This window comes from Cololabis saira, chromosome 16 (assembly GCF_033807715.1).
Source record: "Cololabis saira isolate AMF1-May2022 chromosome 16, fColSai1.1, whole genome shotgun sequence".
Classification (NCBI taxonomy): Eukaryota; Metazoa; Chordata; class Actinopteri; order Beloniformes; family Belonidae; genus Cololabis; species Cololabis saira.
Window position 1 is genome coordinate 6508830 of NC_084602.1, and position 26566 is coordinate 6535395.

The 26566-nt window shown below is 40.8% G+C and overlaps 1 protein-coding gene across 2 annotated transcripts in view; it reads left to right on the forward strand.

Annotated features, from left to right (window-relative positions):
- slc4a11 (solute carrier family 4 member 11) overlaps nt 1-26566 on the forward strand; it is a 158762-nt gene that overhangs the window by 84370 nt on the left and 47826 nt on the right. For both annotated transcript variants that reach the window (XM_061744198.1, XM_061744199.1), the window contains 3 exons: nt 4468-4549; nt 9143-9266; nt 19956-20165. In XM_061744198.1, coding sequence (XP_061600182.1) covers nt 4468-4549; nt 9143-9266; nt 19956-20165 — 416 coding nt within the window. The remainder of the gene's footprint in view (nt 1-4467; nt 4550-9142; nt 9267-19955; nt 20166-26566) is intronic.

Genomic DNA, 26566 nt, shown 5'->3' on the forward strand with positions numbered 1-26566 from the left:
AATAAAAGTAAATAAATAAACTATGAAAAGTCCCAAACTCAAACTGCAACATGACTGTTATTTATCTTCTGCCAGAGCTCAGAGCTTCACATGCTCCAGCCTGAGGCCGTAAGGTGAACCTGTTATCGTTTCATCCCGCTCCCACCTTTGGGGACGACACAATCTTTACATTATAAAAAGGATTGATTCATGCTCACCTTATAAGTAAAAGTTCAAAACCCCGCAAGAGTCCCGTGATCGGGACCGCAAAACGGTACTAGTTTCTTCTGAGCGGAGGAAGATTTTGGTCCGCGGGTCGAGGTCGTCAAGTGATCCGGCTGCACCGATAGGATGCGCGTTACTAGTCAACACAATAGATTAATATTAATAACCCAATATCGCGATACAGTTTGTCTCCTCCACGACACGTATCGTGATGTTTTTGTATCGTGAAATTTCTTGGCTCGATATATTGTTACACCCCTAGTTAGTAGTTCTTCTTGTAAGTTCTCTTTTGTGTTTTTTGTGAACACGTTCAATCTATTAACTTATTCGAGTTTGAATTCTAAATTCTTTGACTTTCTGCATTTTATTCAAGCTGACACCATTGACCCAGTCCTTAGGACTCTCATCACCATGTGACATAGCATTTGCGTGCAACGTGGTATTTGGTTATGATGGATTCATACTGGAAATGTTTCATCTAGCTCCAGCGTCTTAATTACATCCCCTTCAAAATACCTTCCACAGTCTTCATACGAATAAGAAACCAATCATTCCCCCTCCCGTGTGTGTGTGGAAGAGACTTCTGGCACAGTGGAAGGGGTCTCCTCGCAAAATAGGGCTCGGGGCTGTTTTACACATTGACAGAAAAACCCATAATGTCTGTTTTGTAGCCACACACCTCAGGAGATTTCTCTGCCGTGTTTGATGTTGAACTGGAACACAAACCAAGAAATATTTAGATTGCATCATTTGACGGGTTCGCCGTTCCAATTGATTTGTCTCCCACTTTATTTGTGACGGACAGAATAAGCCTGGTGTTTTGCAGAAATGGCTGTTTTTCCCCTTCCAACCAAGCCATGTGGATATCCAGCAAGAATACAGAAAGATCAAAGAGGGCCGTCCAGCCATCCCGTCGTGCTTTCCTCACATTTTTTTCATCACTTTCCATTGAAGTCTCTCATATTTGATATGCTGTGTCTGAGCATATGTGATATTTTTTTCCTGTGTGCGGAAACAGCACTGTTTGCTTAGCAAAAAGCTGATGAAATCATACAGAAATCTTCACTTAAATGACAAGTGTAGAACACACGTCTTAATTAGTTTCTCACTTGATCACGCCAGCAGCCATTCACCAGTCCTGGCACCCTGGTGGGGTTTGTACATCACAATCATCATACTGCTCAGAATAGTCTTCAGTTCTGTCATTGTAGGCGTTTATCAGCAAATATTTAAATTAACAAAGCAATGTTTGCATGAGGTCGTGAGCATACTAAAGGAACAGTAAAAACAAATAGTGATTCTACATGTAGCAGAATACACACTAGCTTTCTTCCTATACGAATAAGATACTCTTTATTATCGCTCCTTTCATCCAGTTTATGTATATAAATGAAGATGTTCTTACTAACAGCAAAATCTAATGCATAGTTCAAGTGTGCAACTCAATCTAAATACAGTTGGATAACGATGAGCTTATGCAGTCGTAGCGACATCCCAGAAGGGTTTATTGAGGGCTTCTTTACAGTATGTGAAGAATATATGTAGGTATAGCACATCTATATGCACCACTTTATTAGGCATCCGTAATAAAATAGTTGCCAGAGTTTATATAACTGACCATGACCGACAAGACGGACCAAGTTCAACTTGTTTTTTACTTGTATTAGTATTAATGACCTGCTGCTCCGGTAATTACTTGCACATATTCCACAGCTGAAACTGGTCATACTCTCATTGTCCATATGCATTTTTCATCCATCTGGAAAGAAGGGAATATTCCCTCAGTTGAACAGTAGGGGACCTAGTCCGTGTCACGCGTTTTAATTTAATTGGACAGAAAGTGTCAGGTTCTTGTCAAGGCTACTGTGGGAGATGTGTCTCCACGTATGCAACAGCAGGGTGAGCTGACAAGAAACGTTTCACAAAGACTTCATCAAACAGCACCACGAAAACATTATGATGAAATATTATTCTGACAAATGTTTAGTCTAATACAGCAAAATGTCATTACATTTCTTAGATAAAAGTGATTAAATATTTACACTTAATGGCAACCATGTGTCTCTCCCCGACGGTAACGAGACCAAGACACTCACTCACATTTTTCATGTTTATTTTATTTTTTATCATGCAACAAGTTATGCAACAAACGCATAACTGAAAAAAGTTTTGGCCACCCCATGTGGTGCAGCATGTGTGTGCATTTACCCTTCGACTCATTTTCCATCAACATTTTAAAGATGCAAGAAAAACTATATTTAGAAAAAGAGACATTTAAACTACAAGCAGAACTGTTTACCTTTCATATGGTATTTATTTAAAGATGTTGGTTTCTTCGGAAGCGTTAAGTTGTTCAGAATACTGTCACCTTTAAAATTTTAAAATTCTTTTAAAAACAATCGTAAGCTCAGACCTTAGAGATCATCTGCAGTTTTTATTGGCACTTCCACCTTTCAGCTAAGACGTCTAAACCTGAACGCTGAGCGTGTTCATGCCGTTTCCTGAACTCCAGTCAGTGTTGGCAGAACTGGAGTTAGAACAGGAAAAGGGGGTTTGTGTGGTTGTGATTTTGAGGCGTGCTGCTAGCGGTGTTAGCTCTGTAATACTGGGTTGAGGCTGGTCGTTTAGTCTGTTGGGATAAACGATGACGGATGACCGAGCTGTGCACCGAGATCTGCCTCTCCGTGTCTCCTCCAGCTCCCCCGTAACCTCTGTCTCCTTCTTTTAATTTTCAGTCCCTTCTCTCTTTATCTTTTAATCTTCCTTTTGTTCTCTTAGCATTTCTGTCTTTCCGTCGACTTCTCCCTCCCTTCTTCCATCCCTGACGTCAATGAGAAATTGGATGAATTTTGATTATTACATAGCTGTCAGGCTTGCCGCCATTAATTGATTTGAATCCCAGTCCATCTCCTTCATTTATCAGTCCTCTTCCCTTCTTCTGCTCATCGTTCATATTTTATGATGTTTCATTATCTTGACTATCATATTGCCTGTATCATTGTCATCATTATTATTATTATTATTATTATTATTATTATTTTGGACCATTATTGCTGCTTCTCTTCCTAGCATTTTCTGCATGCAGCTTCCCTAATTTTTTCTCTTCCTGCTTATTTCCTTTTATGTTGTCCTCCTTTTTTCTTTTTCTTATGTCATCCTCTCTTTCAAACCAGGTGCCAGCTTCTCCTCTTTCTTCCTTTTCCTTGTGCTTCCCTTTGACTTCTTTTCATATTCTATTCCCCTCTTACTTTTTATCAACATGTTCCAACTCCTTCATTTCTCTCCCCTCCACCGCCTCCCCCATCCTTATTCTCCCCATTCTCCTTTTCTGGCTCACTCCTTGAGCACTGTGATACTGTTGTCATGGTGACGCCCATCATTTTCTGGCATGAATGGGAGGATACTTTATTGATGAGACGGCATGACAGGGGAACAGAAAGCAAGAGTGATGGAGAAAGAAAAGAAAAACAGAAGGAAAGAAATCCCGGGCTGGGGAAAATCTGAACAGTATGGAAATGATGGTCCGTACGGTTCGCTGTACAAAACATTTGCACCCTCCCATTTTCTCCTCACTGATGAGCAGACGAGGATGTTGCAAGGCAAAGTCCTGACTCTTCCAGAGGAGTTTGTGCTGGTCAGGGCTGCTCAAGGAAACTCATCACAACACAATAATTCATCATTTTCAGAACGTGGACTCAGAATAGAAATACTTGTTATTAGAAAGAAGCAAGCTGGGTTCAGCCATGCTGATTAGTGTCTGTTTTATTCATTTTTACTCTGTTAACATGCCAGCATGTTAAAATGTTTCTTTTTATTTGTTAAATTTGAGAACATGAGCACCGGTGTTTTTTCTAAGGTCGTATGGAGATCCGTATCAGCTCTTAGTTTGGTATTTACTCACTGTGCAGCCCGGCACCTCCGTGTAAAGCAGACGGCAGGCTCATTAGACACGTCTGATGTAGACATCGTATTGAGAGGCTCGGCTAAGCCCCTAGAGTTCTGTTGAAATCTTTGTGCATTTCACTGACATCATTTAGAAACAAAACTCTGAGCCCTCTTTTATATTTAGATGTTCATTATTCAAAAATAATTAATGCAGTTGTGAACATGTAGCTTTACATTTTAATTGTAGTTACAGCAAGCTGCTGTGAAGGGCGGATAAACACTGCAGTTGTTATGAGGGGTCTGCACAGAGAAGGAGCTGAACATTTGTGAGGTTGATAAGTTGACTTAGCTAACTTTTGTTTGCCATCTGACCTACAGTTCACCTGCTGTCGGAGACGATTCAGGGAGTGACGGCCACGGCCACCGGGGTCCAGTACCAGCAGTCCTGGCTCTGCATCCTGTAAGTGTGTGTGGTATTTATCTGAAATAACTTCATTTCCCATTCAATGTTAAATTACTATAAACAATAATAAATATAAATGAAGCTACTGTATGTAATATACATCCTCACCAATATTCTTACATACATTCTTACATATAACAAGATTTTCAATAAGCATACTTATAAAACACCCATCCCTACTTTAATAACTGTTCTATACAGTGATATAATACTCAATTATATGTATATATAAATGTAGTCAAAATCAAAACAAATCAAGGCAAACAAATGAAAACAAAACAAACGCCCAGCATTTAGTTGTGCTACTATGTATGTATGTACTAATAGAAGTAATTATAATGTATAGTATTACATTATCATTACTTTACTATAATACTACAATATAATAGAGAATAGACAGCAATGGTATAACAATCTACTTGAATAACTATATAAGAGTAGATATGCTATACAGGTATTTACATTGGTTCATATATTTACCTCCAATTATATACATAAAAATTACTATAAATCTATATATCGACATATCTACATATAACTATAAATCAGTATATATTAATAGAGGTATAGATACACAAATACTGTACGTATAATACAACTAAATATATCTATATACATACCTACATCTAACATATCTATATCCATAATATACATCTATATATCTACATATATTAATAAATGTTCATATCTACATGTTTATTTACATCTGTATTTTGAATAGAACATTTCTTTGTATCTTTTTTTAAATAGTGATATGTTTTGACTTTGTTTTAGCTCCATGCTCAGGCTGTTCCACAGTTTCATCCGCAGGTCGACGTAGAAACTCTTCAGTGTTTGTGCGTCTGTTGAGAACTTTAAAATTAAACTGAACCCTGAGGTTGTAGCCTCTGTGGCAGGGTGCGTGCCACGGGGGGCCCGACCGAAGGACGGAGAGACACAGGAATCGTGCAAACCCTTTTTTATTACACAAAACTCACACCCACATGTGCACAAGCATCACCCAGACAGCAGCTCCTCCGACCCCTCGCTGCTGTCCAGCTCCGCCTTATAAGGCAGGCAGGTGGAGAGAATCAGCCACTCAGGCGGATGGGACACAGGTGCGTGTTCCATCCATCTCTCCAACCTGCCACACACCCCCAACGCCAACTTCGAGCCGGGGTCCGTCCGGCCGAGCCTACTCCCCCCCCCCGCCCCCTCGGAGCGGGAGAGGAACCCTCCGGGCTTCCTGGTCGGGGGGTCGTCCCCGGCGTCGGCCTGACCTGCGGCACGGTCGCGGGGGTCGCCCCCGGCGTCGGCCCGCCCGCCGGGGAAGACGCTCTCGGGGCCGGGCCCATGGTGGCCTCGGGCCACCCGGTGCGTCCAGGACCGCGTCCCTCACGGCGCAGCCCCGCTCTGGAGCTGGTGCCTCCCGGACCACGTCCTCCTTCGTGACGCGGCCCCGCGCCAGCTGCCGGTCCGCCTCCGGGACCGCCTCCTCCTCCTCCGCGACGCAGCCCTGCGCGGGCTGCTGGTCCGCCCCCGTCTTCGCGGGACCCGCCGTCGCTGGCGGCTGCGCCTCCGCAGCCTCCTCCCCAGCCAACTCCGCCTCCGTCTCCGCCGCTGACTCCATCCCAGGAGCCGTCGCCTGGCGGCCCGCAGCTTTTGCCTCGCGGCCCCAAAGCTGCGGCGCTAACAGCGCTGCCGCGGCGAACCTTAGACGGGGTGCAGGGATGGGTCGCTCCGTCGGTCCCGCCGTCTCGGGAGCCGTCGCCGCCAGCTCCTCCCGCGCTGCTGGCGCAGGGGTGGGTCTCCCCGCGGCCACGAGCGCCTCCATCGCGGCCAGCTGCCGCTCGCCCTGGTCCCGGAACATGGCCGTCATGCCCGCCATGGCCTGGGCGAGCGCGTCCAGGGCCCGCTCCATGCGTCCCCTCCTCCGCCCTTCGAAGCCCCACGTTGGGCGCCAGATGTGGCAGGGTGCGTGCCACGGGGGGCCCGACCGAAGGACGGAGAGACACAGGAATCGTGCAAACCCTTTTTTATTACACAAAACTCACACCCACATGTGCACAAGCATCACCCAGACAGCAGCTCCTCCGACCCCTCGCTGCTGTCCAGCTCCGCCTTATAAGGCAGGCAGGTGGAGAGAATCAGCCACTCAGGCGGATGGGACACAGGTGCGTGTTCCATCCATCTCTCCAACCTGCCACAGCCTCCCTCTCTTTCAAAAAGTCTTTCATAAAAACAATGTTGTCTTTTTATTTATCAGAATATATCTGCATATTGTTCTCTTTACAGTGCATCATATTGTTTCAAATAATATGAAGGAATTACTGCATAAAGAGGAAGCGTGAAGAAACGACCAGAATTCAATAGGTGGTAGCTAATTAGGCAAGGGATTACTGAGTAGAATCTGTTTCAATCCATCAATGCCACTTGGAGTATAAAATAAGCCTCATATTAACTTGTCCATGAGCTGCATTTATCTATTTATATAGGTCTCCGGGCTCAGAGACACTTGGACCGTTACACAGTAGAAATGTGTGCTGTTGTCCCTGTTGGGAGCTGTAGCTCCAGACCAGAGACCAAAGGGACCCTCCACACACGTTTAGATGCAGCACTTCAATCGGATTTCTGATCGTATAAGACATGGTTCAGACTTTTAAACTGCATGTAAACACCTCAATCCGATCTATTTCTGACCTATTTCGGACCTATACCTAGATAATTCGTTCATAGTCGGAATGTTAACACCATGTATACGGAGACATCGGATATTGCAGTCTGCGCATACTGGAAAATTTCCTCTGGGCCATTCACCTGGAAGTGAAAGGAGAAGGCGCGTGTTAAATAGTTGTTTAAACACCAACATGAAGATCGCGAAAGATATGGCAGAAGCTTCATCAGGACACCGGAGCAGATCAAAATAAAGTGTAAAAATATACGGAAGGCGTACATTGACACCAAACAAAACAACCGTCATCCGGAAGTGTCTCTTTGTTGAAATGGTTACCATGGTTACAGCACCACATAGCACCACGGAGTCAGTCATGCTCTGGACATTTATCTGATTCTCTGAACAGCATGTAAACTCAGACAAGTGATTGGGTCTTCTGGATGTTTATCTGATACAATCAGAAATCCCATTTCTTTGCTGCATGTAAACGAGTGTTAGCAGCTGCACCAGGCTTTGTTTCAAGTTGCACGTGTACTTTTCTCTAAGACATTAAAAAACAAGGTTATGTCGACGTTCCAAAGGCACGGCAGAGGAAGAAACGAGTACAGGTACTGGACTGGCTTAGTCCTTAACGGCCCCAGCAGAGAATCTGGGGAGAAAAGGAGATCCCAAACTGTTGCTCACTGTTGCTTTTGCAGGAAGAATTGGACAGAAATAACCCCCAGCAGGGTTCATCTCTTGATAGCTTAAAGACCAGAATATCTTTATATCTTAAACACATTTATATTCAAGTCACAAAGCTTTTTCTCTGCCAGAGTAATTATGATGAGAGCAAAGGAAGAAGTCATCTGATGCTGAGAATGACAAATTGGACACAGGGAGAGCGTGGACATGGATGAATGGATCACTAAAATACCCGTCTTAAATACAGATTGCTGCTTTTTACTCGTTTGTGACTGACAGCATAGGCATGTCTATATTTTTTAAAGAATGACCACAGTCCATTCCTTGTAGTAGACATTTCCCGAAATCTTGTCATGTATCCCATGAAACTTTATCAACAGTATTTTTTTTGTTTGTTTTAATCATCATTTTGAAAGTCATAAACAAGTTGAAGTTCAAGTATTTCACCGGTGCAAATAGGCAGTGGGCGTATTTTAATATTTTTGTGACCCAAACATGTATTTGTGGGTGCACGCCGTCACATGATGAATTTCTGAGAAGCTGTTGTGACGTATTTGATTGTGTGATCTAAATGAAGAAGACAACAACACTAAAGATGTAGAACCTGGAGGAGATGCTAGATGTGCTGCTGGTCTGTGGCTTGTGTTTGATATCAAGTTAAAAAATGAGAGAGAGAGAAGCTTCAAGCGGCGACACTTTTTTTTGTTTGTTTGTCTCGGTGCTGCTGAAAAGTCAGCTGGAGCCGTGAGCAGCTATGAAGAGACAGAACTCCTGGTAGATCTGGTCGTTCCTTATCTCCCGTCTAGATCCCTTTTTAATTCTCTCCTCAGCACCAGGTTTATGAACATCTGCACCTCAGAGTTGGATCACCAAACAGACTTTTGCTGCCATTGCTGGTTGAATAAAATGAACAAGAATCCGTCAGAGTCTCTTTCTCTGATTTCCTCCTCCTGACTCAGACGTCTGACTCCAACCCCCCGACCAATCGGTGGCCTGTAGTGTGATGATGTCAGATACAGCCGACTCAGCAGCTTAGAACCTCGGAGTAGTTACAGAAAAGTATCTACTCTGCACCTTAGACCCCTAGTGGGAAAGAACCAAACCGAGGCGAGGCAGTCGAGTCGGGATGAGTAGGTACTAGTGGAAAAGCGCCATAAATGTAACTGGAAAGATGGAGCTTCATCTTTGGAGATTGGTGGTGACATGAGCTGTTGACATGTGTAAAGCCTTTCCCTCTTCTTTCTCTGCTCCAGCTGCAACGTGAAGCACCTCCAAAGGCGTCACGTGTGCATTTCCCGCCTGGAGAGGCCACAAAACTGGGGGGAGAACTGCTGCGAGGTCCGCTACGTCATCCTGATCCTGGCACCATCCAAAATGGTAAGTGTGGAACGATGGAGCGATGGAACTGTTTATGACAACATATTTCTTATTAAACGTTATTGAAATACACTGCATTTGGAAGATTAGTTTTCCATATTATCTAATATTTCATTTTTTTTTTTTTTTTTCAATTTGAATCAGATTTCAGTTCATAGTTCTCCATAATGGTGCAGCAGTTTTTGAAGTACTGTAGCAGGCATTCTGCATAAAAATCAAATGCACAAGAATCCCCTTTACATTTCAGAATTATTCAAACTCTTTTTACTTTTTACTTGAATAAAGCACCGTTGGCAGCAATAAAAGCTTCTGCTCTTCCCGGCAGTTATCCTTGTACGCTTTTCACATCCATCTTTTTCCCCATATTGCTTGGAAGAATTGTTAAATCTTAACCAGTGTGGATGAGGAGTGCTTGTCATTTTGAGGTCACTCAGGGACTTTGACAGAATTGCTCTTCAACCGTTTTTCATTTCGTTTTCTTGGAGGCAAACCTGGAGTTGTTTTCTCCTTGAAATGCACACCGTCCAGCAGCCCTGAGATGATAACTGAGGCTCTGAATCATAGTGAATTCAAGTCATTTATTTTTAATAAATTGCCAGTTGAACCATTTTCATTAATGTGAAAATTAAATGCCTTCCAGTATATTGGGATATATAGTCAGGCAATGTTGAATTAATGTGTCAATGGATAATTAACCATCAACCACCCATTATGTTATGTTTGATTTTACTATGTATAGTACTTCCAGTACAGATTTTTATCTCGACAAGGTTGAATTTCTTTTCTGCTAGGATTAACACATCAGCACAACAACCTTTATTTCCAGACCTCAAAGTCTGATGTATTATGTAATAAATCAGATTATATATTACTCAATACCATTATTTATTGAACAAACGTTAGGCAAAAATGCCGAATCACTGTAGGAATCCCAAACACAGCTCAGGAATTGAGAAGGTAAATATCAGCAAAGTCCTGCTTGAATAATTTCTCATCAGCAGGCGTGAGCACCTCTATAAATACAGAGGTCTTGAAAGTTTGCAGCTCTGAATGTGTGGTCATTCCTTCATCAAGAAGCAATGACGTCAGCAAAGATCTTGAAAAAAGAAATGGTGCTGCCCAACAGTAAAGGTTATGAGTGCGTCATTCTGTAGTTACAAAGAATATTCCCATCTTCTAGGATTGGAAGCTCCAGCAAAGTCAGTCCAAGGTCAAATCTTGCAATGACAGAAACTGCAAAAATGTCAGACTCTATTGGCCTCAGTTACAATGTTAAGTGTACAGTGCAGTACAACAGGGACAAACTTAACGAGTATGACTTGACCGACGGGTGGAGGAGGAAACCTCTTCTGCTGGTGCTGTGGGAGGGTTTTCTCTTCATGGAGTCTCCTTCATGTCCCCCTCCGGAGTGTTTTCATGTGGATGTGTGTGCAGCTTAGTACATCAATCACATTAAGGAAAGCTGTAACGTAGTGTGCCTTATCCTCCTGCGACTGCAAAGGAGCGTGTTTTGTGGAATCTGTATTCATGCTACCAGCAATCTTGGAAAACGTTGGCGTGTCACGCTCTCCGGTGGCCAGGGAAGGTCATGTGATCATCATAATGCCAAATCACAGTTTTTCTGTCAAATTTGAATTCAGGTTAATGAAAATGAGGTGACAAGAACACAAAAATTCATGACTATCTCTTTGTTAAATGTATTTCTACTCTGAGCCGCAGGATTAAGAAAGCCTAGTTGTAAGCCTGGTCTCGACCAAGCTACACTGCAAAAACTCAAAATCTTAACAAGAATATTTATCTTATTTCTAGTTAAAATGTCTCATTTTAGTCAAAAAATCTCATTACATTTAAAACAAGAGTCATTACCAGAAAAATAACTTTTTATTTGACAATTTTCAAGTAAATCTTCACTTTAAATAAGTAGGAAAATCTGCCAGTGAGACAAGATTTTTCTTGTCATTACAAGCAAAAAAATCTTGTTCCACTGGCAGATTTTTCTACTTATTTTAAGTGAAAATCTACTTGAAACAGGTGAGAATTGTTGTTTTTTCCAGTGATGAGTCTTGTTTTAAGTGTAATGAGATTTTTTTTTTTACTAAAAATGAGACATTTTAACTAGAAATAAGACAAATATTCTTAAGATTTTGAGTTTTTGCAGTGTAACTGTTCTCCGCTAACTTATCCATCCCTGCTTTCGTTCACTGGACTCAAGTTCAGCCGGCAGAACCAACACATCCCGGCTTAATCCCTCATCTTGTGTGCATTAGACCTCAAGTGCTTTCCTCTATATGTTTCTTTTTGTGTTATTATGTTCTTTATAGTCTAAATCCTGTATATTTACGGTGCTAGTGCTGCTCCGCTGCCAAACATTTGCACTGAAATACTTTGTCAGGCTTTTTGTTTGCTGAGTATACCATTGGTAGCACCTTTTGGATTGCTGTTTTTTCCTGCTCTGAAGGGCTTGCTGCAGATGGAGATGGCCACATTTCATGTAATATCCCTTACTTTCATCAAAACTTTCCACTTATCGTTGAACCATTGAACCTTTCTATCCCCCACTGCTCCATCTTAAGCTCTCAGCTCAAGCACACACCTGTACAGGTGGAAATAATGACACACATCACTCCTCTGTTTAGATGGCTCTGATCTTTTTGACACACTCCAGCTGGAAAGCCAGCTTCCATTCTCAGCTCCTTTTCACTGAAAAACAGGGATTTTCTTTATGCTGGCCAGACTTTTAATGTTGTATTCTCCAAAGTACACAAGCAGGCCAATTTTACCAGTGGCAGAGTAACCCTGGTAATCAGGGATGCCTCGGAAAACCACATTATGTTTTCTATTTGTTTGTTTGGCTGGCTGGTCTGCATCTCATTTATTCCCATGAATCTCCATTTGTTTGTGTTCCTTTCTTTAGTTCTTGCTGCACCCTCCTTGTCTTTCTTACAGGCAACAATCAAAACCACTAATGGTATTGTCGGAGACATTAATCTGAGCTCCAAGTAAACAGAAAAGACTATTATGTCTCAATTATGCTTGATGGGGACTGCTTCTGCAGAAGAATGTCTTTGAAGAGGGTTGATGATTATGATAATAGGAATTTCTTGGCTGGTAAATGTATATAATCTCAAATGTGTCTTAGTGGACCATTCCCCTCACCAGCCATTTAGCAAGTTTTACAGTAGTTGTGCCTTTTTTTCTTTTCTTTTCTGAACCCAGAGATCCTTGTTCCCAAAGATCCTAAAAAAAATAGTTTTTCATTCACTCATTTACACACATTCCTGAAAGTAAAACATTTCTGCTAGAAATACAATTTTTAAAATGCCCATGTGAACTTACCTTTTCTTTTCATGCACCCTGAGCAGCAGTGTCATTCATTTAAATTTCCCAGAGTATTTTGTAAAAAGCTCAAGTGTGATTTTATCACTGCATATTGTGAATTTCTGCATTGGTTTAATGATGCCAGCAGCCTACGAAAGGGTCCAACTAGGAAGTACATGTATGTCTCAGCCGTATAAACACAAACCCTCTTAATGTTATGTGTCATATTTTTTATTGGTCCCTTAAAAGGTCTTTGCTGTTAAACAATGACAGATCAACACCTTATTGTGCAGCTTCAATACTTGCAGCTCTCTCCCTCCACGGCTGAAACACATTAGGAAGTCTTTCAGCTCCATTCACCTAAAACCTTTCATGAATTATTGTATTTATGTGGTTATGCTACAGTATAGCAGCAGATACAAAAGGATGTGTAAATAGCCTTATTGCATATAGTGACAAGAAAGAAAATATGTGATTCCCTTCACAGCAGTCGCAACAACAGACAAACGCAATCTGCTTCAGATGATAGCAGGCAATAGATTATAATATTTTGCATCTTTATTAAACACACATTTAATATTCAGAGTGCTGGAGGGAAATAAAAAAAATGCACTCAAGAGTTATAATTTAGCATATTTCTGAAGTTGTACACTCAAGACTAGATGATCTGCATAAAGCTGTAGAGAAGGTAATATCAAACAGTGGGTGGGTGGAGGTGGAAATGCTGGTGCAAAAGGACACACCTTACCAGAATTTAAACCTTACAATCATGCATATGAAAAGGATTTCCCAAATGCAGCCCTAATCATAGTCCTGCCTACATGGTCTGATTCAGATCTACTGAAAGAGCTTCCATGAAATCATTGCTGCCAAAGGAAGGTTCATTTACCTTGTCCTCCACCACTATAAATGTTCAATGGATGTGATCAAGGGGGGGAGGGGGCGGGATCTGAGGACTTGTGTTTTTGCACACTTGCACTTTTTGCACACTACTTGCTCTTGCACATGTACTGGACTTTTTTATCTTAAACTGTTTTTATTACCAACTAATCTACTCTGCTTTTTAACTTAACTCTTTTTAACTTATTTTAACTCTCCTTAAACTGTGCTGTTGCTGGCTGACAAACCGAATCTCCCTACGGGGACAATAAAGGTTTTCATTCATTCATTATCCCTGTATACATGGTGATTGTAATCACCACGCACGGAGAACATCATGACGCAATTCCTGTTATTTCCGCTTCTTCTTGCTGTACAAATCCTGCTTCGCGCAACTTTTCGCTCACCTTTTTGTAAATCTTGCTTTCCCGGTACTTTCTACCGTGTACAAATGCCAATATAAGATAAGATAAGATATTCCTTTATTAGTCCCACAGTGGGGAAATTCGCAGTGTACAGCAGCAAAGGGGATAGTGGAAAACAAGAGGCATCAATAAAAATAATAATAATACAATAATAATAATCAGAGTATGACACACTATAAACAGTACTGGTATATACAATAATAATAATAATAAAAAAAATACTGGTATATAAAATAGATATGTTCATATCTTTCATTACATTCATGAAGTGATTAGTCTCCTCCTCACTCCAAAAGTGTGGCTTGGTCTTGCGTTTCTCTATGAGCAAATTCCGGTTATTCAAAGGGGTTATTGGTGTTTACATGGCCGTGCGCAACCAGGTTATTACTAATATTCCGGTTAGAAAAGGGTTATTGACTGAATGTAAACGTAGTCAGTGAGCACACTGGCAAAGTCTATAGAGAAAATAACAGTTAACTTTCCAACACCGCCATCGACGTTAATCCAACTATACAGGTGTCCATTCATTTGTGAAAGGAGCCACGGTGTGAACAAAAAAGTCTTCCTTTTCACTATCTCCACAGCCTGCCCTACTGCATCTCACCCAGCTCTTTTCTCATGACCAAACGTCTGCCTGGACTTGGTCGGGAGAGGAATCCCCCCCAGGTGCAAGCTGACCGAGCTTGACTCACATCCTGGCATTTATTCCTCTTTTCTGGGACGAGCACTCTTCTTGAGGTCTGATGGTCTGCTGCAATTACTTCTATTCAGCAATCTCAACATGTGCTTTGCTAAAATAATAATTCAATTTAATTAACAAAACGAATTGCCAAAAGCCAATGAGCTTCTAATCACCCCATCTGTATGCACAGTTTGTGGAGATAATTAGTCGAAAATGTTGAATTTATAAAGTAAGTTTATTTTACTTTAATTGAAATGATTTGCAACTGTGAAGACATGTTACCCAAAAAATTCAGACCCTTGAAAATAATTGTCAAATTCTCAAATTTTAGAAACCTACCAAATGTTAAATTTAGTATTTGCTCCATTTCTGTCACAAGGCTCAATAGTGGGGTTGCAAATGTACGTCATTCAAAGTCTTTATTGCATTTTGTCGTGTCGGCAGGTACGGTCGCTCTACTACATGTTGGACTTAAACTATAATGCTCAGAGCATGTGCTAGATAAGTATTTGATCCTTGCAAGTGATGAGTGTGATAGAATGTTCTCTGAATATTCCCTTGTCAGCCTCGCTGAAGGTATGTTATCATGTCCTTTGACAGAGAGTTTTCAGCTCTGATTTAAATGTGGCTGATGCTGTTGAAAAGCTTGTCGGGGTTAGTTCCCCTGTTCACTGCTGTTGCACTGAGCCTCACTAATGGTGCTTTTCCACTAGTACCTACTCAGCCCGACTCGACAGGGTTTGGTTCTTTTCCACTAGAGGTCTAACGTACCGAGTAGATACTTTTTCGGTAACTATTCTGCCGAGGTTCTAAGCTGCTGAGTCGGCTGTATCTGACATCATCACACTACAGGCCACCGATTGGTCGGGGGGTTGGAGTCAGACGTCTGAGTCAGGAGGAGGAAATCAGAGAAAGAGACTCTGACAGATTCTTGTTCATTTTATTCTACAGGCAATGGCAGCAAAAGTCTGTTTCATGATCCAACTCTGAGGTGCAGATGTTCACTAGAAAAAAAAATAATCATATAACAATTAAAATTAGTGGTATGGAAATAGAAAGAGGATATGAAAATAAGTTCCTGGGGGTAATAATCGATGATAAACTTAGCTGGAAATCACACATAAATAGTGTAAAATCAAGAATGTCTAAAACCCTAGCAATAGTAAATAAAACAAATTATTTTTTCTGTCAAAGAGCACAGTTTTTAATGTATAACTCACTCATAGTTCCATACATGACTTATTGTGTGGAGATATGGGGTAACACCTATAAAACAAATACAAACCCTATTTTTCTATTACAGAAAAGAGCGTTAAGGATAATTAATAAAACCGACTATTATGAACCAACAAATAATCTTTTTATTAAATATAATATCTTAAAATTCCATGATATAGTAGAGCAGAAAACTGTTTTATTTGCCTTTAAAGCCCAGCAGGAACTGCTACCAAACTGCATTCAGGACCTGTTCCAGATAAAAGAAACCCGCTATGACCTGAGGGGGAAACTCATGTTTGAGATGACGACAGCAAGAACAAATATTAAAAAGAGATGTACATCAGTTAAGGCAAGAGAAATTTGGAATAGTTGTAATAACAACCTAAAAATGTGTCGCTCTATCGTCAAGTTTAAGAAATTGTTTAAAGAAAATATTGTAAATAAATATAAAACACTATAATTATAAAGTATACTATCAAAAACATTCTAGGATGTGAAATGTCAATTTTATATTTTGTCTTACTTTTTTTTTTTTTTTTTTCTTCTTTATGTATTGTTTGTTTTCACTGAGTAAAAGCTAATGTCTCATATTTTTTGCTGATCAAAAGAAAAAAGGGTAGGCACTATAAGCTACGGCTTCAGCCTACACCTTTTCGGCAAAAGAAATGTTGATTTTTTTTTTCTTCCTTTTCATCTTGTTCTGTACAAGCCGAAATAAAGATTAATTAATTCATTCATTCATTCATTCATAAACCTGGTGCTGAGGAGAGAATTAAAAAGGGATCTAGACGGAGATAAGGAACGACCAGATCTACCAGGAGCTCTGTCTCTTCATAGCTGCTCACGGCTCCAGATGACTTTACAGCAGCACAGAGACAAACTAACAAAAAAAAAGCGTTGCCACTTGAAACTTCTCTCTCACTCATTTTTTAACTTGATATCAAACACAAGCCACAGACCCAGCAGCACATCTATCATCTCCTCCAGGTTCTACATCTTTAGTGTTGTTGTCTTCTTCATTTAGATCACACAATCAAATACGTCACAGCAGCTTCACTCCAACCTCCTACATCTGATCTGGGTATTAAAAAAAACGAGGGCAAGGCGAGTCGAGTCGGGCTGAGTAGGTACTAGTGTAAATTACAGTTTTCACACGGGCTTGTCCGAGCTTGTTTCCCTCACACACAATCACACGCGCCCAGAAATTCATCATGTGACGGCGTGCACCCACAAATACATCTTTGGGTCACAAAAACATTAAAATACGCCCACTGCCTGTTTGCACCGGTGAAATACTTGGACTTCAACTTGTTTATGACTTTCAAAATGATGATAAAAACAGACTATAGAAATACTGTTGATAAAGTTTCATGGGATACATGACAAGATTTCGGGAAATGTCTACTACAAGGAATGGACTGTGATCATTCTTTAAAAAAATATAGACATGTCTCTGCTGTCAGTCGCAAACGGGTAAAAAGCAGCAATCTGTATTTAAGACGGGTATTTTAGTGATCCATTCATCCATGTCCACGCTCTCCCTGTGTTGTCTTCTTCGTTTAGATCACACAATCAAACACGTCACAGCAGCTTCACAACAACCCGCCTACTTCTCATCCGAGTATTGAAAATAAATTAGGGCAAGGCGAGTCGAGCCGGGCTGAGTAGGTACTAGAGTAAAAGTGCCATAAGTTACCTGACAAGGTGTCCTTGGCTCCACGCTGACCTGCAGGCTGGAGGGGAAAAGTTTTTATGATGCCCCAATACCTTTGAGAAAGCTGGGATTTACTGACACCCACAAAAATATAACCTCCTCCGAATGTGCAACCTCCACCAATCAATATTCTCAAGGAGAAATATTAGACCTGACTTTTTTAAATCTGTTTTCAGGCCTTGAAAACACATTTCAACCAAAGTTGGGGCAGCAAAGTTCTTGGTATTTTAACAATATATAAAATACATTCTGGCATTGAGGTTGTGAAGCAAAAAAAGTTCGTTTTTTAGCTATTTTGTCCCTATCTGTCCCAAATACATCTTTAGGTGTCCATCGGTACCGGGTTTTACCCAGTCCAGTACCCCGTCCTAGGGCTGGGCGATATGGACCAAAAGTCATATCTCGATATTTTCTAGCTGAATGGCGATACTCAATATATATCGATATTTTTTCTGTGCCATAATTGGGGTTTCCCCCAAAGTATTATAGCATAGCATCTCTGTTAGCTTCATTTTTTTCTGAGGCAAACCATTAAAAAAACTGTCAGTTTTAATACAAAGCCTCGTGCCAAATGTCACACAGGTTCCTTTATTAACAGAGGTCTGCACAATATCAAAATGTATAAAACAAATGAAATAAAAATAAACTGCCTGCATATATAGAATAAAAATGCTTCTTGAATAAAATAAAACAAATATCCCTTTCCTGCACAACAATTAAATTAAAATACACTGTGCAATTAATACAATGTAGACAGTAACAGGCAGACTTTTCCAGTGAGGTTGACAGTTGTGCAAATAACAAAACATTTGTGCAAATCTCAAATAAAACATTCAAGTCAATTTGTCACAAAATAAGCTATATCAAAATCATTAAAAAAAAAAAATGTAATCGATATAAACGATATTGTCTCGTACCTTATCGCGTTTGAAAATATATCGATATATATTAAAATCTCGATATATCGCCCAGCCGTACCCCGTCCTTACCGATGCTTTCACTTGCTGATGTTTTCATGTTGTTACTATCCAAGAAGATCAGGAATAATGGTCCATCCCATAGACCTCTGCCACCTCTGAACAACATATGGCCTTTTATTCAGACAGTAAAACTTTATGGGACACTTGTACATTTAGCTCCGTATTATAATGTGTGACGAAGGTTTTTCACAGTTATCTCATATCCACGTTCTTGTCTGTAATTTGGAGATTGTGTTCAGTTTAAGCTAAAATTCTTAAGTGATGTTGATGTTCTGTGGAAAATTTGAAGTAGAACTATAAAAACCCCTTCCAGTCCTTTTGTAACAAAACATTGTTTTTAAATATCTTCACCATTTTATCATATATTTGTTGGAATGGAGATCCCCTGTCTGTCTGTCTGAAATATCATATTTTATCTTTATTGTTTTTTTTCACACCCGTACAGTACAAAAGCATCCTTTTCAACCATGTCTGCTATAACTCAGGGTTTTACCTCAAACAGAGGTAAAAGTTAGTTTTTTTTTAATATATTATCCATCCATCCATTCACCTTTATTTGCTTATTCCTATTTAGGGTCATATTAATTTGTAGCAAGTTTAGCTGTAATCTTTTTATAGTACGAAAATATCATTCTTCTTCATTCTTTCTCTTTTTTTCTTTCTTTGATTTAAAAATACAAAGATGAATCAAATTGTCTTGTCATACGTCACAGTGGCATCATCTACCCATGACAAGAAATAATACATGCATTTGTAATTTTAAGGTGAAAATAAACGAGGTTCTAACACCAACTCAAAGCTGTTATAATCAATGTTTTCACAATAGCGATGGACCAAGTTAATGAATGTAAAAGATGCTGCTTTCTATTCTAAATACAGGACTGTCTCAAAAAAATTACAATATAGTGAGTGATAAAGTTCTTTATTTTCTGTAATGCAATTAAAAAAAATTTAATACATTCTGGATTCATTACAAATCAACTGAAATATTGCAAGCCTTTTATTATTTTAATATTGCTGATTATGGCTTACAGGTTAAGATTAAGATTCCCAGAATATTCTAATTTTTTGAGATAAGATATTTGAGTTTTCTTAAGCTGTAAGCCATGATCAGCAATATTAAAATAATAAAAGGCTTGCAATATTTCAGTTGATTTGTAATGAATCCAGAATGGATAACATTTTTGCATTACAGAAAATAACTTTATCACAATATTCAAATTTTCTGAGACAGTCCTGTATATAGAATTAGTAAGTGAACCTTAAACATCAGGTGGGTAAACACTCAATACCTGGTGAATGCTCCTGCTGCTTTGTGTCAATTGAATGTGCACGTTAAATGCCACCATGCCACCCTTGCAGACAGCATGTTTCTACTCAATGGGATTGTTCTCAAAACTCATGTTGTCTGCACATGGGAAGATATTGGGTGTTTTTGTTATTTGAACATTCAAATTCATCCTTTTCTTTTAGAAAAGCACCAAGACGGCGATGGAGCTGGGCAGGACATTTGCCACCCTCTTCTCCGACATCTCCTTCAGACAGAAGCTGCTGGAGACGAAAACACAGGAGGAGTTTAAGGAGGCTTTGCTGTTCCAGAGGCATCAGCTGACGGCTGCCAATCAGCAGCCCACCGCCCTGGGAAAAGAGGAGACCGACCCGCGGAGTCACAAACCTCTCAAGGTGCAAAACACTAGTTTTCTATTTGTTTGAGTCACACGGGAAATTTCAATGCTTTTTAGAGTTACAAAATTACAGTGGTATTTATGAACTGATGATGTCGGATTTTAATTTCTGAAGTACGTCTGGCTGAAAAAGTAAGCGCGCTCTCGAATGTTAAAAATAAAGAACCTTGTAGAAGGCAACAACTTGGATCATTTCATGAATCTGCAAATGAGTGACGCATAAAGAGGGATTTTATACCTTTCCTTTCTGTAGGTGTCTTTGAGTTCAGGGAGTTGTGGACTAAGGGCCAATCCCAATGTTCACCCTACTTTCTGATTTGGCCGTTTAAATTTTTCCTCTGTGAAGGCACTTGTCTAGTCGTAATGAACACAGCACGCCCACCTGCCCTCCGTCAGTCTGTCTGAAGTCTTCTGTCCACCTGTACAACCTGAAACGCAGGGATGCTGGAATCCAGAACTTCTTCCTGCTGACACATTTTAAAAAACATGATACTTCTGCTGTGTTTAGCAGCGCCACCTGTTTATCCATCCCTTCTCCCTGGGATTTCACACTCTACATGATGATTGATGGGGGGAAAAGTGGTCAAAACCTCTTCCACTTTGCTCTCCATTTTTCTCTTGATTTATATCCTTGACCTCTCTTCAACTCATCTACATTGAAGGTCTTTTTCTGATCATAAGCTGGTACTTGAAGATCAATCTGCTTCTTCTATATGTGAATAAAATTCCTTTGTCATGGATACTCATCATAACAAATGCTACAAAGTGCCGTAGAAATTGTAGGAATTATCCGCAGAAATCCTCCAGGAAGAGCAGCATGCAAACAAGTTTTAAACAAATCCTAGTTTTAGTGGAAAAAATCTCAAGAATGTATGGCAACAGGCACAATTTAGCAGAGCAGCTGCAACAGGCTGCCTCTTGAGCAATATCATTCTAGAAATGATGAAGTCCACGTCCCACCTGGAAGGAATCCAGCTTACTACCACCAATGCAGACTGAGCTCTTGATCCATTTGTATATGGACTAAATAGCCTGTACTAGCTGATGCAGTTCCCCATACTCCTGTAGCACCCCCCACAAAGTACCAGAACATGGATTGTATATATTCCCCAAGACCAAAAGCTCCTTCGCACTGATTGGGCACGCACACCTGCCCTAGGATCATAGCAAAGGGGTAGAGCAGGTCCAGTGGTCCAACGCCAGGACAGAACCAACATTGTTCCTCCTGAATCCAAGGTTGAACAAATAGCCAGACTTTTTATTTGCAGGACCCCTGATTAGACCTTACCTGGATGACTAAAAAGAGGGATTTCCCTACAAATAAAACATAGCCTATGATATTCCATCTTAAAAGGTCCCTGATGTAGAGCCCTGTGCAGGATTGTTCTCTTCATCCCGCTCCCGCTGCATTTCTGACCACTACCGCCCTCAACGTGTGTGTTACATTCCCCTCCACACCCGCAAAACTCAATTCATGCCCACACGATAATAGAGATGCCATGATTTAGTGTCTTCTCCCGCCCCGCAAGAGAAATGTCCTGGACCAATCTATCTGATTTAATGTTAACATGATCATTGTGGAGCTTGATGGATAATTGACAGTTCATAGGTCACCTGACCGAAAGTTAGATGCAAATCTATCATTGTCATCATCGCACAAGCTATTTCACCTTTCGTACATTTCATATCAATTATGTGATTGAGGTTATAGCAACGAGAGTAGCAGTGAGTGGCTCAAATAACACTAACGTAAAATAAACAAAGTTAACGAATGAAACAAATTAATTTAACAAATGAATCACTTGGCCATTACATTGCTGTGGAGTAAGAGAATGACCGACTGCTGGTTCCAATCCCTCGTCTCTCTTCCAAGATGCTCCACAGACACTAAACGCAGTTTCTCCAAATATCTGACTTTCCTTGCTTTGTCTTTGTTTTGTAAAGACTTTGTTTGAGGTTCTTTTCCACATCACTGATGTTCCATCTCGCTAGACTACGTCCTGATCCCGCAGTGTTTTTTTATCCGCCCGCAGCAAAATTGAAACCGCCTGCTCCCGCCAGATTTGCGTTGGGACCCGCAGGACCCGATCTCTATGCAGCCCTCTAGCCTGATGTCCACACAATGTTGCAGAGGTGTGTCAACCAAAACAGCTCCACAATATCCAGAGCCTTAAGAAGTCAGGGCAGATGGCCCTGGATAGCTCAGTGTGTTGAGCGGCCGCCATTTGTAGAGGCTATGGTCCTCGTGCAGGCATCGCAGGTTCGAGTCCCGGCCTGCCGATCACTGCAATGCCCCCCCCCCCCCTTCTCTCTATCTACCCGTTTCCTGTCTTGTCTACCACCCCCTCCCACCATGGAGTTCCTTGACCACCTCAGCGACCTCAGCTCTGATAGAGTCCACACACTCAGATTTCTCTGAGGACAACTTGTTGGTGGGATTGGGGACGTCCTCATCCCCTTCCGTCCAGTGTCTGACAACAGCCACTTGACTCTGTTATACACAATGCTGGTGCAGCACTGCTTTGCTTGCCTAGTGCAGCTGATAGTTCTTCTTGGAGCAAATCAAAAGTGATGGTTCTGGCTTCACCAAACGCCTCCCACACCTGAGTTTTTGCATCGGCAACAGCAGAGACTGTTGTTCGCTCGGCCTGCCAGCACCTCACTGCAAAAACTCAAAATCTTACCAAGAATATTTTTCTTATTTCTAGTTAAAATGTCTCATTTTTAGTCAAAAAATCTCATTACACTTAAAACAAGAGTCATTAACAGAAAAAATAACTTATTTGACAATTTTCACCTGTTTCAAGTAAATTTTCACTTGAAATAAGTAGAAAAATCTGCCAGTGGAACAAGATTTATCTTCTTATTACAAGCAAAAAAAATCTTGTTCCACTGGCAGATTTTTTCTACTTATTTTAAGTGAAATTTTACTTGAAACAGGTGAAAATTGTCAAATAAGTTATTTTTCTGGTAACGACTCTGGATTTAAGTGTAATGAGATTTTTTGAATAAAAATTAGACATTTTAACTAGAAATAAGACAAATATTCTTGTTAAGATTTTGAGTTTTTGCAGTCAGCTGCCTCTGGAGTCCCAGGGGCTCACCAAGTCCTGCAGGGATCACCCTTCAGCCTGATGGCCTCACCAACCTACAATCCCTCCCACTCCAGGTTCAAGGATTGCTGTCATGGTATGCATCAGCAACTTTGCAGTTGCAGATCCAGTCAGCCCCCTCAATGTTCCCTTCCTCGCTCGAGATGCAGATTCTGTTGTCAGCTGAAGAAAAAAGCCCTTAGAGCCTGGTCCTCGACCTGGAGCCGCATTCGGTTTTCTTGCATCTTTCAACTTCTACCAGCACCTTCTCTAGGGTTGCCACCTTTCAAAAATAGAAATACGGGACGCCCCGATTTCAGCAGTGCAGACGCCAAAAAAAGGGACATCCCCAAAACTTCTAAACTGCATAGAAATATATATATTTTATGCGAAAAAAACGAAATGCTTTGACTTCAAGTTTAAAGTGCTTTAATTATTAGCATTGAACTTGCATGACTGTACAGACAGACAACCATACTAGCAACTGAAATAGCCTCCTATGCTATGTTTGTGTAAAAGTATGGTGTAATATATGGTGTATATAGTGTAAAAGTTAATTTATTTCAATACTTCAACTGAAAAGGTGAAAGTAATATATTACATAGTCTCATTACATGCAAAGCAATATATGTTAAACCTTTATTTGTTATAATTTTGATGATTGAATTGTTTATTGATTTCATAAAATATTCCAATTTTTTGAGATTTTTTATTTGGGGTTTTCATAAACTGTGAGCCATAATCACCAAAATTATAACAAATAAAGGCTTGAAATATCTCACTTTGAATGTAGTGGGAAATAATACATTTGTTTCACCTTAAGTTGAATTTACTACGAATAAAGTTTTGCAATATATTCAAATTTTCCGACCTTTACCTGTATATTATGACAATAATAAATAAGAGCATAATATATGTCCTTATTGGTTCAATACGGAACGCAACTTTTAATTCCCAATTACGTAACAATTCCGTATTTCAATGGACGGGTGGCAAGCCTAACCTTCTCTCCCTCCATCTCCCCCTCTCCTCCTTCCTTGACTGACTTGACTCCTCCATATTGTCTCTCCCCCTAATCAATCAGCATCAATTTTTTTGCCCGGCCTCCTGAGTGGGTAAATGACCCTACATTTCTCACAGTCCTGTCAGATCCTCCCCCAGCCCTCCACCACACACGCACAGACTCACACGGATAAATTCTCACTAACACACAGCCAAAGGGCCTTTACCTGATGCCACGGCCGAGCATCACCTCCTGACGCCGCCTTGACAGCCCTTAGCTCCTAGACATTTCCCCTTGGGGGGGTTATAGCTAAGGATTTTGTTCGGTGTTTATCCCAGGGCTTGAAAGGCTCAGTGTCAACTCAGTGACAGGTATTGGCACAAACATTTAGAGAAAGACAAATGGAAGGAAAGAGGGAAGAGGAAATTTGAGCCGCAGTATTTAGAGTAGGTCAAATCAACAGCAATCAGATAATGATATAATAACAATAAATAAGTGTATAAAAAGATAGCCTGTCAGCCTTCCCCTCCCAGACCACCCATAACAGTGAAAAGTCCTTTACTTGAAGAAAAGAAGCGTTATTCTGCTCCATTGCCTCACTCCATTGACTGTTGAGAGTGAATGGTAAACAGGTGGACAGTAAGTCCTCATCTAGGCCTTTTGTTTATCCAACCTGAGCCAAACGTCTGTGATCAGGCCCCACACAACCGCACAGCCACACACACACACTCGGGGTCCCTTGTAATAATAAATGAATCCATGATGTATTGGGATTTAATGGTCAAACAAACCCTGCTGAAAGCGTGTGTGTGGCTTCGTAAACCTGGCCAGCCTGCTCTGAGAGGAAACAAATGCTGATGCTGTTGTTTTCATGTTGTTTGCATCGGGCTAAATTGCTTTGTTCTGCTAAAGAACATCAAAACTTTTTCACATGATAAATGAGGCAGGAATGATTTTCCCAGGAGGTTTTCCTCCTAAACCATTCCCTCCCTATTAACTGTGTAAAGGCATTTTATCAAGGAGTTGAAACACTGGGTAACTGGATAATTTGATAAGCTCAGTCAGGACTTGACATTTACTGCAGTTTTTATTATAATGTGAGAGCTCATAGTTTTAAGGTGCACTCTATGTCCCTTTTTGAGGAGCATGAGCTATTTTATTTCTAACCATCCTCTTCCTGATCGCTCTAAAAATGTTAGATCTTTTATCACTCATTAGGTGCTTTTCCACTAGAACATACTCGGCTCGACTCAACTCGGCCAAGTTTCTTTTCCATAACAATTCAGCACCTGGAGAAGTAGGAGGTTGGAGCGAAGCTGCTGTGACGTATTTGATTGTGTGATCTAAACGAAGAAGACAACACTAAAGATGTAGAACCTGGAGGAGATGATAGATGTGCTGCTGGGTCTGTGACTTGTGTTCAATATCAAGTTAAAAAATGAGAGTGAGAGAAGCTTCAAGCGGCAATACTTTTTCTTTTTCCGTTAGTTTGTCTCGGCGCTGCTGAAAAGTCATCTGGAGCCTCGAGCAGCTATGAAGAGACAGAGCTCCTGGTAGATCTGGTCGTTCCTTATCGCCCGATCCCTTTTTAATTCTCTCCTCAGCACCAGGTTTATGAACATCTGCACCTCAGAGTTGGATCAGAAACAGACTTTAGCACAGCCATTGCCTGTTGAATAAAATGAACAAGAATCCGTCAGTCTCTTTCTCTGATTTCCTCCTCCTGACTCAGACGTCTGACTCCAACCCCCCGACCAATCGGTGGCCTGTAGTGTGATGACATCAGATACAGCTGACTCAGCAGCTTAGAACCTCGGCAGAATAGTTACAGAAAAAGTATTTACTCGGTACGTTAGACCTCTAGTGGAAAAGAACCAAACCGAGTCGAGCTGAGTAGGTACTAGTGGAAAAGCGCCAATTGTTACAGTCACCTCTCTCTCCTTCATCCTGGTAAACGCACACCTAAATCACACCACCTGGCCTACTTTGTTTTAGATTAAACTCCTTTGAAGATTACCTCATTAATGTTGATGACTCAAATTATGTTTCACAAAGCCCCATGTGGAATCCCCCCATGCCCGAGCCAGGTCATTAGAGTTGTTACTGTCCACAACGCAGGATGGACTGAGAGCATCCAGAGTTCACTGCAACTTCCATCTTTGCAGGCTCTTTTAATTTGTAAAGTACCTCCAACATCTCTACATCTGACAAAGACACGGCCATCAGCTGTCTCTGACATTCTGGGTCTTTTGGCCCAAGCAATTTTTATTCTTCGTCCCGTTAAGTCGCGGTTTGGGCGCAGAA